This window comes from Tiliqua scincoides, chromosome 2, assembly GCF_035046505.1.
Source record: "Tiliqua scincoides isolate rTilSci1 chromosome 2, rTilSci1.hap2, whole genome shotgun sequence".
NCBI classification, from domain to species: domain Eukaryota; kingdom Metazoa; phylum Chordata; class Lepidosauria; order Squamata; family Scincidae; genus Tiliqua; species Tiliqua scincoides.
In genome coordinates, this window is record NC_089822.1 from 239,485,815 (window position 1) to 239,500,883 (window position 15,069).

The following is a 15,069-nucleotide window of genomic DNA, read 5'->3' on the forward strand; positions in this document are numbered from 1 at the left end:
GGCTTATCCTCTGATTTTGCCTAATTTTACCAAATTGTGGTTCCCTCATAGCCTTCAGCACAGGGCGGGTGGGTGGAATCACAAAAGCAAAGTGGACTGAAGGCTCCTCTGCAGTCCTGGCCCACAGAGGAATTCAAGTGCCTGCAATAACTGCTCTGAAATCAGTTTCTGTATTCAGGCCAATTATCTGAAACAGAACCTGTGCCATTTTAGCTTCTGGAAATGAAGAATCACAAATATTTGCTGCATCCTCATGTTCAGGTGCAGTTGTGCCCCGCCCTATCTCATAAAAAGAATGTGGAAAACATCATCAGTGGCCCAAATTTGTTTGGATCCCACATTTTGTAAAATAGTCTAGTCGGTGTGCTTTTAAAATGCGAAGAGGTGAAACTTCCCGTTTCTATGAAGAGACTGGAATAAGAAGAGATAAAGCTCCCTTCAATCCCCGTGTCTTTCCTCTCTTAAACTGCTGCTGCAGTGCGAGTGAAGCGCAGATTATTCTGATAGCTGTGCATTGGAACTCTGTTTACAGTTCTCTAACACCATCCAGTGGCAGGAGGTTAATGTTGGTTTCGTTCAGTGGGGGATTTTCCTTAACAGCTTTCTCAGGGAAAAAGACAGTTTATTGAGTTTTAAATCCTGCTTCTTGTGCTTTCTGGGTTAGGTATTATTTTAAACTCCTTTCCAGGGCTTTCTGATAATATCCTCCTCCTTATATCAAAATAAGTGTTTTGAATCAAAACAAGAATTTCTCAAATTCCAGGGGTGCCTTCCCTCCCCCTTTTTTTGGTGGTGGTGTTGCTGATAGCAACACAATTTTTTCCCCAGCAAAATAAATCTTTTTCAACACTTTAATTTCGCATGGTGTTTTTTTGTCCAAGCTGGAGTTTTTGACACCTATAAAGTACCTGTATTACTTTTAATAAGCATTGGCAGGAGGTCTGGTCTAGAGGGTAGAGCCTCCGTCTGCCTGAAGATAACATCCACAAGGTCGCCAGTTTGAGGCCACCGGCACCGTGCGACCTTGAAGCAGCTGACAAGCTGAGCCGAGTTATTCCATCTGCTCTGAGCGTGGGAGGATGGAGGCCAGAATGTGAAGCCAGATCGGAATGAAACACCTTGAATGTAGTGGTTCTTGAAAGAAAGAACCTTCTATGAAATTGTAAAAATCCCTATTTAATAAGGGATTTAAATAAAGCCTGCCTATGTAAACCGCCTTGAATAAAGTCTTGAATAAAGACCAAGAAAGGCGGTATATAAATACCTGTTGTTGTTGTTGTTGTTGGCAGCTTCATGCTGCCCATTGTTTATATACTGAGCATGCAGAAACCACACGCTGAGTAAAGAAATATTTCCTTTTGTCTGTCCTAACCCGCCCAACACTCAATTTTAGTGGATGTCCCCTGGTTCTGGTATTATGTGAGAGTGTAAAGAGCATCTCCCTATCCACTCTGTCCATCCCCTGCATAATTTTGTATGTCTCAATCATGTCCCCCCTCAGGCGTCTCTTTTCTAGGCTGAAGAGGCCCAAACGCCGTAGCCTTTCCTCATAAGGAAGGTGCCCCAGCCCCGTAATCATCTTAGTCGCTCTCTTTTGCACCTTTTCCATTTCCACTATGTCTTTTTTGAGATGCGGCGACCAGAACTGGACACAATACTCCAGGTGTGGCCTTACCATCGATTTGTACAACGGCATTATAATATTAGCCGTTTTTTTCTCAATACCTTTTCTAATGATCCCAAGCATAGAATTTGCCTTCTTTACTGCCGCCACACATTGAGCCGACACTTTCATCGACCTGTCCACCACCACCCCAAGATCTCTCTCCTGATCTGTCACGGACAGCTCAGAACCCGTCAGCCTATATGTGAAGTTTTGATTTTTTGCCCCAATGTGTATGACCTTACACTTACTGACATTGAAGCGCATCTGCCATGTTGCTGCCCATTCTGCCAGTCTGGAGAGATCCTTCTGGAGCGCCTCACAATCACTTCTGGTCTTCACCACTCGGGAAAGTTTAGTGTCGTCTGCAAACTTTGCCACCTCACTGCTCAACCCTGTCTCCAGGTCATTTATGAAGAGGTTGAAGAGCACAGGTCCCAGGACAGATCCTTGGGGCACATTGCTTTTCACCTCTCTCCATTGTGAAAATTGCCCATTGACACCCACTCTCTTGTTTCCTGGCCTTCAGCCAGTTCTCAATCCATGAGAGGACCTGCCCTCTAATTCCCTGACTGTGGAGTTTTTTTAGTAGCCTTTGGTAAGGGACTGTGTCGAAGGCTTTTGAGTGTCGAACGAACAATTGAGTGTGCAGGCAACTAGCCTGCATGCTAGAGGGTGGCTAACAGGAAGCAGAACAGTTCCTGCTTTCTGTTAATCTCTTTGTAGCATGCAGGCTTTGTTGCCTGCCTGCCTGGTTCTTCAGCTAAGAAAAATGTTTAAGCGAGAAACACACATGCTTCCATTGTGACTTTGCAAAAAATAAGGTAATGTAATGGGCACACAGGGGATGGGGAGGGTTTTCAGGGGCTGTTATTTTCATAGTGTCTCCCCATATTCATGGTTTCCTTATCTGGGGGGGGCAGGAGCAGATCCCCTATTGATATGGAGGCACTTGTATTTCACTCGTGTTAGCTTCTGTAGAAGAATACAAGGCATTTTTGAACAACCATAAATGTCCACTGTGCATCTGTTTGTTTTGAAGAAATTATATCCCACTTCTTATCAATGGTGATCAAAGAGGCTTAGAAACTGAGTAAGACCCATTTGAATAGTAGAGTGAGAGAGCAGCACATTGAAATGCATCCCCTTTGTCAGGAAAGCCAAACAGAGCGTAAACTTTTTCACAGCAATGGGCTTGTTGGACTGGGTGAGTCTTAAGTGTTCTGCAAACATCAGTCAACAGTGGAGCTGGGAAGATCACCCACAAGAAGCCATACCATAGTCTAGCCCTCATTTCCAAAAAGCATCTGCCTACAGCATAGCATCCACCTGACACCTGATGTTGCTGAGACAGGGAGTAGAGTGACAAAAGCACTGACCTCTAAATGGGTCTTCCATCCTACTGCTAATACTTTGGAGCAGCATATTCTCTTATGGCACTCATTAACTGTTGGTTCTATCTATAATTTCTGAACAGAGGCCATTGTTTCCTGCTAAAATACCATCCTTATTGACCACCTCTTCTCTTCTGTGGGCACTGAGCTCTCTAAAAGAACAGAGTGCTTCTACAGTAGGAAGCCACTGATGACGTTCCAGCACATTTAGAGAGTGCATTCAGTACACATTTCCAACAAGACAATGTGCAAACATTTCTGTTCCAGACAAAAGGGCAACAAATAGATTCACTGGCCTTTGCCAACTTTTGAAATACATTTTCAGGTCTGCTGGGTTGGAACCGTCATTTATCTCTGTCATACCCTGTTGTTTTAGGTATTTCTAACTGTTTCTCACTCACTTACCTAATGTTTGCCCTGTATAATCCTGCACGTTCTGGAAACATAATCTATATAGTAGAAAGCATGTTTTTTTTACGGTTAATAATTAAGAGGTGTAATTAGAGGGAAGCCGCAAATATAATTAGCATTCTTTTAGGAGAGCCTCAACAATGTTCACTTAATTAAACAGTTTGACATGGCAAACGAACAAAAAATTCTGTTTAGGGGAGCCTGTGGGAGGCTGGTAGTTCTGTAAGAAATAACATAGTTACCGAAAGTTTTTCTTGACCTGCTGTGATGCAGGACAGCCTGTTCAGAAGCATTGGTTTTGTAATACACCGTTGAAATCTCCCTGAACACTTGTCTAGGAATAGTGTAACACATGTTACAGATAACAGCTGAGTCTTAACACCTATACATACCGGCAAATAGGACAATGGGACATTCAAACTACTGCGTCAGTGTGACACCACAAGTTAGGTTGGGACAATGCCATGATCATGTTGCTCCAGGATTTCAGGTTAATATATTTGGTATCCAAGTGTCAGGTCTCTAATATCACAAGTGGATTCTTGGAAGTCCATTCACACAATTACATTCAGCATATTTGGGGGAGTCTTTGTTTCATTCAAAATGATGGCTCATGTTCAAGGGTAATAGGTGGTCTAGGACTAGGGACTTGAAGTTCATGGATGTCATTTGCAGTTACTGCTGTGATGTCCAATGAACATTCCAAGATAGGAAGTCCTAGAAATGAGTGCAGCTGAAATCTGTGAGCTTCTCACTCATGGCTGTACTATTTGTGGAAGTGGATATGCCTGGTGAGTGACAGTCACCCCTTGTAATTTGTGCATTGATGCTGACAATCACAAGAGAAGTAGCGTTGCAGTTTGTTGTCACCATTTGTAAACGAAGACATCCTGAGGTGGAAGAGTAATCTCAAGTGCCTACACAAACCATTGCAAAGAAATTGACCACCCCTCATATTCAATGATCTTTATGCAATTTGTCAATTTAAATTGGTTCAGCATATTATCTTTTCTTTCTTTTCTTTTTTTTAATGACCTAATTCCTGTCCTGAAGCAACTTGATTAGAATTTGTCTTAATTCTATGGAAATGTGCTGGCATATTCATGAGAGGGTGCACTAGTCTTTGAAATGACTAACATCCTTGTGCTCTCAGTTAGGATTATCTTTGATTAAAGGGCTGAAGCAGCACAAATTGTTAAATATTGAGATGACATTAATTACATTCTAGTGGTAAAGGAGGAGTGAGCTAAGGTCGAAACTGTGTTTGCCTTTGGAAGTTTGCATTGGCGTCTCTGTTATGTAATGTGCACCTTTGGAAAATGGTGCATAAGGGACCAATCCTAACCAATGTTCAGTGCTGATACAACTGCATGCAGCCCAGAGGTAAAGGAACAAACATTCCCTTACCTTGAAGAGGCTTCTATGACTGCTCTCCCACTCCAGGATGCAGCACATGCCCCATTAGTGCACTGGAAAGTTGGATAGGATTGAGCACTAAGTAAGCGAATAGAATTGAGTGGTGGCAGTTTTGTGGGGATTGCCCCAACCTGTACTTACTTGCAAGGAAATTCTCTGACAGTATTTCTTTGTAATTCAGCATATCTTATGCAGTAAATAAAATATGATGTCATATGTCTCCAAAGGGAAGTGTCAAGTGGCATTCTCTATTTAAAAGATAAGATTACCTCTGGCTTTTAACTGTGGCTAACAAAGTCATCTGAATGCATTGTAATGCTCCATGACTTCTCTGTGTATGTGCAGATAGTTCAGATTTACAACCATGGTTACAACCATGGTTTGTAAAGACAGCCAACCAATGCCATATGAAAAGCTGTGGTTTGTGAGTGGTGACAAACCAGGATCTGAAACCACAGTTTGTAACTGGCTTGCAAATTTATGATTTTGACACTACATCTGAACTAGCAAACTATGGTTTGGCATATTAGTGCTACCTCAGAATTTACCATTTGGCTTTCTCAGGGACAAGAACGGAAGACACAAATCACACAGAAAACCATGAAAACCATGCCTGTACACCTAGGACACAAATTATGGGTTTGGGGGTCTAAACTACAGTTAGCATAAACCATGGTTCCATTCTACTTCTGATCCATGTAAACAGAAACTATCCTCTTCAGTGTCAAAGAAACCATGAAGAACTGTCTCAAGCAATTAATGGTAAATAAAAGTCATAAACTCTCATTGTGTTTGGGAGCCAGCTGGATTAGAGTGCTAGATAAAAGGGAAGCAATTTTTAATAGCATTTGGACTCTGCTGTTTCAAACTATCTTTGTGTGATAGCAGGGGCCTATTTTTTACTTTCTGGGGAAAGTCCTAGACACACTCAACATTCTTTTTTTTTCCTAGACAGTAATGAAACAATGGCTTTGCCCTACTGCACATACTTTCTCTATTCTCCTTTGCACATAACAATCAAACAGCTTTGTTTAGAGGTCAATGTAGTATCTTAAAATGACCACCTTTTTGTGGAGTTATACAGGGGTTATTCACCAAGGGCATTACTAGATACAAATGAGTGATATTATTTTGAACAAAGAAACAAAGGCTTAAGAAGAACAGGACACAGTATATGCTAAATGACAAAGCTGGGTGCCCTTCAAAGGTTCTTTGTTGCTTACAGTTTGAAGATGGGTGAACACTATTGAATTGCTTTATTGAACTATTGAATCTATCTACAGTGGAGATGGAGAGATTATTACCCCCTGTAAGAACTGGAAAAGTATTGGGTTAAAATTGTTAAATTTTGGGTTAAAATTGTTAAATTTTGTTAAAATTGTTAAACATTGTTAAAATGTTAAAATTGATGCTTTCACTCTAACGTAAATTTGAGGGGAAGATTTTACAAGAACTTTCCATATAGCACAATTAAAATAATTCTGTAATTCACTGTTTAGGAGCAACTCATACTTCCCTTTTCTGGGTGCCTACAAATGTCTTCGTCATCCAGACTAAGAACAGTTGCTGGAATAACAGTTAATGGACAGAAAGGCCCTACTCTATATATTTTTGCATACACAGTGTCAAAAAGGCAATTGCACGTCTTAATCTTAACTTTGACTAAAAATGAATATCTAGTTCTCGTGGCCATTAGAAAATTTTATACTATGCATATCTTCTAGCAGTTTTCTTATTAAAAAAAAATTATTACTCCATTTTTAGCTTCATTCTAATTGGCTTTAGCTATGGAAAGATGAAGGCCTGATCATTACAGTTGACAATCTGTAGTTATATTCTAAAAATCAGGGTGCTAAGAAGACCATGGAAACTGGAAAATTTGAACTGAAAAGCCCATGGACCATTTTTTGTGAAATTCACAGCCCAATCCTATGCAACTCTTCATGCAGCTTTGCAGCTGCACTGACAAGTTTTGGGCCCTGGAGGCCTCCTCGGAGTAAGATGACCTTTGCTTCCTTGTTCCAGATTAAGCCTGCACCAGCCCGTTGGATCTACTTGGACCTCAGCAAGCAATTTTGCTGGCACACGTCTGTATGGACCCATGTTGGGCAATCGAGGCCAGGAAGGGTGATGGGATAACACTGCCACTATCACCAATGCCATCCTCTTCCCAGTCTCAATTCGCCCTTTTCCCTGTCCCCACCTCCACCCTATTCCCCCCTCCCCATGGAAGACTGCTGGATATACTCAGACCTGAACAAGCAATTCACTGGCGCAAGTCATGTGGACCGGGATTGAGCCCGGAAAGGGGAATGGAATATTGGCAGTCACCAACACCACCCATTCCCTGCCTCGATCCGTCCACCTCCCTCTGCTGCCTGCACTGACTCACTGTTTCCGGCTGCTGGTAGATAAGCTATGACAACAGAGGGCCTTCCACCACTGGAATGCTTGTTCCAGTGGTGTAAGACCCTAATATGATTGGGCTATCAGTTATATAATAAGGGGTATAATTACCCCTGCTAATTGGGTAAGAGGCACTTTTTCAAGTGGGTGCTGCTTTTTTTAGCAGGGGGAGAGTAACTGGCCCACCTCACCCCAGCACTGTCTGTTCTAGTGGCTGTCTGCTGGTATTTATTTGCATCTTTTTAGATTGTGAGTCCTTTTGGGACAGGGAGCCATTTAGTTATTTGATTTTTCTCTGTAAACCGCTTTGTGAACTTCTAGTTGAAAAGCGGTATATAAATACTGTTAATAATAATAATTAAGTTGGTGTTGGGCACTAGTTGAGAGACTGAGAAAGTCCATGGTTCCAAACTTAACTTCTGCCACAACCCATTATGTCAGGGGTGGGGAAACATTCAGATCCTGGACCTTTAACAATTGTGTAGGAGAGAGAATTTCAGTAGGCGCAACTTGTCATCTGTGAGATGACAGGCTGCACCTGCTGAAATTCCCTCTTCTCTCCTACACAATTGTTAAAGGTCCAAGATCCCTAAAGTTGAAAGTTTGCCCACCCTGTACTAGGTGTTTATAACAAGTCACTAACTCTCAGCTTCCCCCTCCCCTATATATGAGTGCAGTGCTTCTCTTTCCAGTACAATTGTTGTAAGACTTACTGAAATAATGTATGTCATGTGCTCCAAACACTAAAAAAAAAAAATGCTATGTAAACATGTAACAGGGGTATGTAGGACAGGGGCCTTCAAGTAACACCTCCTTGACCTCAGTAGGTTGAGTGGTTTTGGAGTCTCCGAACAAATCCAAATAGTCAGTGCTTTCTGTGACTCTTGTGTTAATTCAGGCAGATAGTCTAGCCTACCTCGTCCTCTGATTTAGGTGGGAGAAATCTTTTGTTCCAAGTTAATACTGTCAATCTCTGAACTCTTCCGCTTGATTTCCTGCAGCATTTTAGCACTCCAGCAACAGAACACAGAGTCTCTTTCTAGTTATAGCCTCGATATGTCTGTGAATATTTCACCCAAGGCCTAAGTGGGAGCTCCACTCTGGGGAGGCCACAGTTTGCCTGTCATTTCTGTTTTGATCTCCCTGATGGACTGAGTGCATTCAGTGTATGTGGTTATGAAAACCTCTGGCATCTGACTAAGGATAGGTGGTTTGTCTCAATGCTTGTCAGACCTTTGGTCTTGTGCATCACCCTTGCTACCATAGAATGGAAGGTGCCATCGTCAGGAGATGCCCAAATAGCATCAAAACACAGAGAAGACTTCTGGGGAAAAAATGAAATACATGGGATCACTCTGCCAGAACATTTCAACTGGGCCAGGCTTTAATGAACAAAGAGCTACAGGATGTGAGCAACAATCAGTCATCTCTTTTAATTAATCTCCTCTCATTTAGCAATGCATTTGCCTTTTATAGGAGCTTGACAGAGTGTAACACATACTTCCCTGAAACGTCTCCTTTAATTTATGGCCTCTTTTTTTTTCCTTAAGAGGCTGCAACTGACTGAACTTGAGTGTGTATCGACTAATATGGCTCTTGACAAAAAAGGCTTCTTTTTCTGAGAAAAATGTACAACCTTGTAATGGGTCTCTAAGTGTCTGGCAGCCAAACATGTCTGGTACCATTTAGAAGACACATCTGGCACCTCTGGGGACCTCAAAGGCAGAATGCAGCTTTCCTAGGTGCTCCTAGGTTTTGACCCCTGCCATCTCCAGTTAGAAGGATACCAATTAGTAGAGCTGTAGAAGACCTCTGCCAATTGGAGTAGATAGCTCTGACCCCAGAAACACAGGACATTGTCTCCTCCAGACCCATGTTCCATCTAGCCCAGTGGTTCCCAAACTGTGGGTCTGGACCCACCAGTGAGTTGTGACCTGATTTTTGGTGGGTCACAAATCTGACAAGGTGATGACTGACAATGTATTGAACCTTATGGAAAGCAAACTGAGCCACACGTGTGTGTTTACTCATGATGAGTAAAATGGGCTTCAGCTCTAACCAAAATCAAGGTGAAGGCCACCTTGATGACACCTTGAAACAAGGCCAATTTGATGAATGTGCAGCTCAACAAATACTCTAGAAGGCAGTCTCCCATCCCATAGTGAAAAGGATAAAAACAGAGGCTTGAGAGGCTGGTAAAGTGAATTTTTTGTTTAGTTTCACAAAGCTAGATGGGTCCCAACAGAGTGTCATTTTAAAAAGTGGGTCCCAGTAATAAATGGTTTTGGAACCCCCATCTAACCCATAATTGTCTACACTGACTGGCAGAAGCTCTCCAGAGTTTTGGTCAGGCTGCAGTGGCATAGCTATGACATCTGGCACCCAGGGCAAACTTTTTTTTATGCTCTTCTTAGAAATGCATTTCCAGTTTCCATGAAAACCAGAAGTGTGTTTGTAAGGCCTCCAACTTTACAAGGCCTTGTACAGCCTTCCAAGGCTGAGGGAGGCTGCAAATGGCCTCTCTAGCTCTTGAAAAGGCACCTCCCTGACGTCCTAGGGCAGGGGTGTCCAAACTTTTTGGCAGGAGGGCCACATCATCTCTCTGACACTATGTCGGAGGCCAGGAAAAAAAGAATTAATTTACATTTCAAATTTGAATAAATTTACATAAATGAATATATGAATGAATGAAGGTCTTGCAATAATTCAAGGCCTTTCGCAAAGCAAGCCCAGCCTTTCCTTTGCTGTCGCTGCTGCATCACAGACGTGAATCAGCAAGCAGTGGAGGGAGCCCTCGCCCACAGCTCATGCAAGACGTCATGCTGAGAGCAATTGCCTTGGGCCAGCGTGGGCTCCAGCAAGTCTCTGGAGGGCCAGAAGCTCATTGAAGTCTTGGGGCTCCCCATGGGCCAGACTGGGAGTCCTCAAGGGCCACAAGTGGCCCCAGGGCCAGGGTTCAGGCACCCCTGTCCCAGGGCAATTGCCCCCCTGCTCCCCTAGCAAAACCACTGGGTCAAGGGCTGTCCCTGTAGATGTCAGGGATTGAACCTGCAAACTTCTGTGCACAGAGGATGTCCTCCACCACTGAGCTATGGCTCCTCTCTGATTACCCTGTATGAGACAGCTTCATATCTTCACGTTATGTGCTTCTTTGCAGGTTGCTGTTGCTTCTTGCTCCTACTAACTAGTGTAACTGCCTTTCATTATTGCTTTCCTGTTCCGCTTGAGGTTACCAACAGTATATCTGCTTACACCTGCTCTTTTTTATAGCATGTTGACTGTGAATTGTTTTATTGTCTTAATATGTGTGCCTCCATGGGACCCTTGTGATAAAGGGCAGCTTATAAATATTCTAAATAAATAAGGAATGGTGTTCAAAAATCAGATGAAGGTCGCTGTTGATCCAATAATGGGGGGTTGTACAGTCTGTGGCTGACCGGAGCCATTTCTAGCAGGTTATCAGCCCAATCCTGAGCTGCCTGGCATGCAGGGCTGCAGTGGCACTGAAAATGGCTGCTGACACATCCAGCACACTCCAGGCATCTTCTCGGAAGAAGGGAACTTTTATATTCTTCCCCCAGATAAAAGCGAGCAGCCCAGCAAAGGGGCTACTTGATTCTACAGCAACCCAAAGAATCGGCATAGAATCAAGAGCCTCCATGTCAGGCAGCCATTCTCCCTCCTGCCCCACTCCCGCCCCCGGAACGCCTCCTTCCTGTCATCTCCCTGCCCTCCCTCCGCATCCCCCCTCTCCAGAATGCCTCCTCCCTACCTCCCCTCATGCTTCCACCTACCGCTACTCAGTGGTCTGCGTGACTGCTGAGCAGCAGAGCTCTGGTGCTCAGCTGGCGCTAGCCCAACACTGGCCGGCACTGGGGTGGCACCAGCAGAGCACTGGCGCTAAGGCCCGTAAATGTGCCTATGCTGGGTGTTGATGCCATCAAGCATGTTTACCGCACCCTTGGAGTAGGAAGTGCCAGCTCTGGGCCTCCGCTGAGTGGAGGAGGCCACCTGGAGCAAGGTAAGAGTGACAGGCAGCAGTGTAGGATTTCAGGATGGGGCAGACGTTCTAGGGTGGGGGAGGGTGGGGCTGTGGGAGGAACTGGTCTGGGAGGGGGGTGGGGCCGACAAAACCCTCCACCAGGTCCTATCTTCCACATGTTAGGCTGACACGGAGGCTTTCAAGTCTGCATTGGCAAAATAGCCCCATTGCAGAAGCCCCATTGCAGGATCTGGGGCTTTCTTTGGGGAGACCTCTGGTAGCTTCCAGCGCCCGCAGGATACAGCGGTCGGCATTTTGGCACTGCTGTTCCTCCAGGCACCAGGGAGGATAGGATTGTGCTCTAAAGTAGGCCAATTCCATCTCCCTGCCTGTCCACTGCAGCCCTGTGTTGATCAGCTACTTTTTTTTACAATATTATTGTTATTAACAGTATTTATATACCGCTTTTCAACTAAAAGTTCACAAAGCGGTTTACAGAGAAAAATCAAATAACTAAATGGCTAAATACACACTTCTGTGGCCCCTGGGAGCTGCTTCTGCATACACAATCTGCCAGAGCCTGGGTTTTACTGTTTGTTTTGTATTTTCCTTTCATTTTAATTTACCAGCATACTGTATAATGAACGTAAGCATACTAATCCATATAAATACGGATTAATGTTGTTCTGATGCCCTTACAAATTTTGGCCTTGAAGCGATATTTTATATATTACTTTATATATAAAGTGTGATTCTTGTACTTGCATAAAGTATGTAATTTACATGTATGTGTTACATGAAAAGTTAATGTAGAAATGATCTAATCCTGTTTTGTTTGTTTAAAATCTTTACTTTCATTATATGTGTAACAGCAGAATCAAGGAGGGTGGACCTGAAAATCGAGAACCTAAGGGCCAAATTAATGTATAACCTGGGGCAAAACCTCAGTGGGAGGTAGGGGGGCTTTAGTATCCTCTGCCATGGATCCAATCCTGATACTCCCCACAAGTGCTATCTTTAATGAAGGGGAAAAAAAAACTTGAATTTTTTGTAATTAGAAGAGAAATCTCTTAATTTTTACCCCTTTTTTTTCCTTCCTAGGGACAAATGTCCATGAAGCCCAGCGCATTCTGAATGAAAGTGGACTGCCAATCACTTCCGCCAGTGACCTTGAAGATGCTGCCCAAAAAGCAGTGGCTAGTGTGGCAAGGAAATAAAGAAAAAGCTGGCCAAGAACTCTTTCATTCACATTCCCAAAATTGCTCAGAATATACAATTTAGGGTTCTTTTAACCAGCCTATAAATAAGAGTAGACTTGACTTCTCAGTGGTGTGTTGATGACATTCTGGACTATAGAGGACAGCATTAACTAATGCTGAATTCGTAGAGCTTCTGCTTTTGCAATGTGCCATCAGAATGGCTTGCAAGAGGGTGTATCGAGTAACTACTGACTCTTGCCATTCGGGTTTGTTTCTCCTGTAATACATCATCGTTCTTGGCTCATCTTTTTTCCCCCAAAATACTTTGGAACATCTTAATATCCCAGGAGGGATAGAAGGCCTTACTGACAATCATGGCTGAGATCCAAAGAACCACGCAACTATCTCCTTTGACCCAAGAAAACTTTGGAGTTATGTTTCTCAAACAGTACCATCTATACCAGATGACAAGCTCTTTTGAAACTGATGGGACTCTCGAAAGCTTTTGATCGGGTATAGATGATGTGCTGTTTGAAGACAAAAAAATAGCACCGCTTATCTCCAAAGCCCTTTCCTGTGCCTGAAGTTGCTCTTTGGATCTCAACCACTATGTTCCTAGTGAACTTTTTCCTGTTATAGCTAGAGAAATGAATATGTTTATATTATGCCTTTGGAGCCAAAATATCAGGTTTGTTTTTTTCCCCCTCCTTAGAAAACATGTGCTTTTACCACAAATGCCTTAAAATGAAATGCTTTTGCTGTGATATTCAGTGTGTACCTCGCACCAGGAGAAGAACAGAGTGGTGCCTTCCTTTTTTCCCCCCATCCTATGAATGGATGAGTCTCAAATCACATGAATACTGTTAAGCACTAAAGGAGCAACACAACCATCAGCACCCTCTACAGTATATATGAATGTTTGTGTTTATTTGATAATGGACATGTTTTCAGGATCGGTGTTCAACCGTAATACTATGTTTGCCATTCATAGCATCATGAAAAGTGATCCCTCCTTTAGGGGATCGCTCTTTAATCAATTAATAGTGTAAGTGTAAGCATAGGACTGTTTCACACAATACTTTAAAGCCTGCACCTTCCCACTAAGGATTTGAGAACTCCTAATGCATGTATGTCACTTCTGTGCAAGTTTCCCTAATTGTGTAGGGGGCGGTTTTGACAAACTGTCCCCCCACACACCTGATCGATGGAAATAACATGATTATTGAAACTGGCTAGGAACAAGGGAAGGAGATAAGCCACGTGTACATCACAGCACATACTGACCAGGATTGCTTCAGGGTTAAAATTATTATCTGAAGCAGCGCGATGTATCTGCTTTACCATTAGACCATATCTTTATGCACTGTGATAGATCACCTCTATCCATTGGGGGGGGGAAATGACATCTTTAATGGAAAAATATTGGGGGGCATGATCCAGCTAAAGATAAGCAATGTGTAAGTTCTGTTGACTTCAGTGGAAATGTTAATGTGTTTCATTCAGAAACAAATTGCTCAACTTTGACTTGACCGTTCCCCTAAGTTATGGCAAACAGGTGTGCAAAATGGCACAAAGCTTTTTCATCTGATTCTGACACCACTTCAGTGTGCTTGCTTCACTATGGGAAGAATTATGAAAATCACAACATTCATTGTGGAAATCCACTTTGCGGTTGGGTTATTTAGATAAATTATCCAATCAGGAAATTGAGAGAAGATTCACACTGTTTCACTGACACAAACCAGGAATTTATGTTCTGAAGTGTTGCAGTAATCATCAGTAAAGAATATGATAACTTTGTAATTTAGTGACTGAAATTTCTGTAATACATTTTTCATGGTTAAATATCTGATTCTTAACTATTTCTGAGGGTATTTTTTTCCCCTGACATTTTCATGAAACAACTGCAAATAATTTTTTAGACTTACAAAAATATTCCATCAATTGTTTCTTTTCTCTAGAGATGAATGATACCTCTGGGGCTCTCATTGGATTTGGCTGGGAAATAGGCCAAGCTAATTGGTAAATCCAGATCAAGTTGGGAAGGGAGTCCCCTAACCTCAATTCTCATTCCATCCTACTCTGAAAGTCTCCTAACCCCTACCCATCACATTGTGTCAGTGAGTGAGGGCCTAATCCTATCCAACTTTCAAGTGCTGATGCAGCCACAATATAGCCCCAAGGTAAGGGAGCAAATGTTCCCTTAACTTGAGGAGGCCTCCATGACTGTTCCCCCACTGCAGGATGCAGCATGTGTCCCCTTGACATGGCTGCATTGGCACTGGAAAGTTGGATGGGATTGGGCCCCCGAGTTGCCATCACTGCCCTGAATGAGTGAGTGAGAGAAGCTACTTACACAGTGTCTGCTGTACTTACTATGCCCCCCTCTGGCTGCACTACTGGCTGTCTCTGATCTCTAGACATGGACCAGTGCTCTCCTCCAGTACACAAGGAGTGTTCCTCTCACTAAAACCTTATCTGACTCAACAGGTTGGCAACCTTCAGTCTCGAAAGACTATGGTATAAGCCTACAGCACCTGGTATTCCCAAGCGGTCTCCCATCCAAGTATTAACCAGGCCTGACCCTGCTTAGCTTCC

At 43.1% G+C, this 15,069-nt stretch overlaps 1 protein-coding gene across 1 annotated transcript in view; it reads left to right on the plus strand.

The window, feature by feature from the left end:
• SUCLG2 (succinate-CoA ligase GDP-forming subunit beta) overlaps positions 1–14,274 on the plus strand; it is a 231,712-nt gene extending 217,438 nt beyond the window's left edge. The window contains exon 11 of the mRNA XM_066616362.1: positions 12,374–14,274. Within this exon, the coding sequence (XP_066472459.1) occupies positions 12,374–12,489 (116 nt within the window). The 3' untranslated portion in view covers positions 12,490–14,274. The remainder of the gene's footprint in view (positions 1–12,373) is intronic.
• Positions 14,275–15,069: the final 795 nt, after the last annotated feature.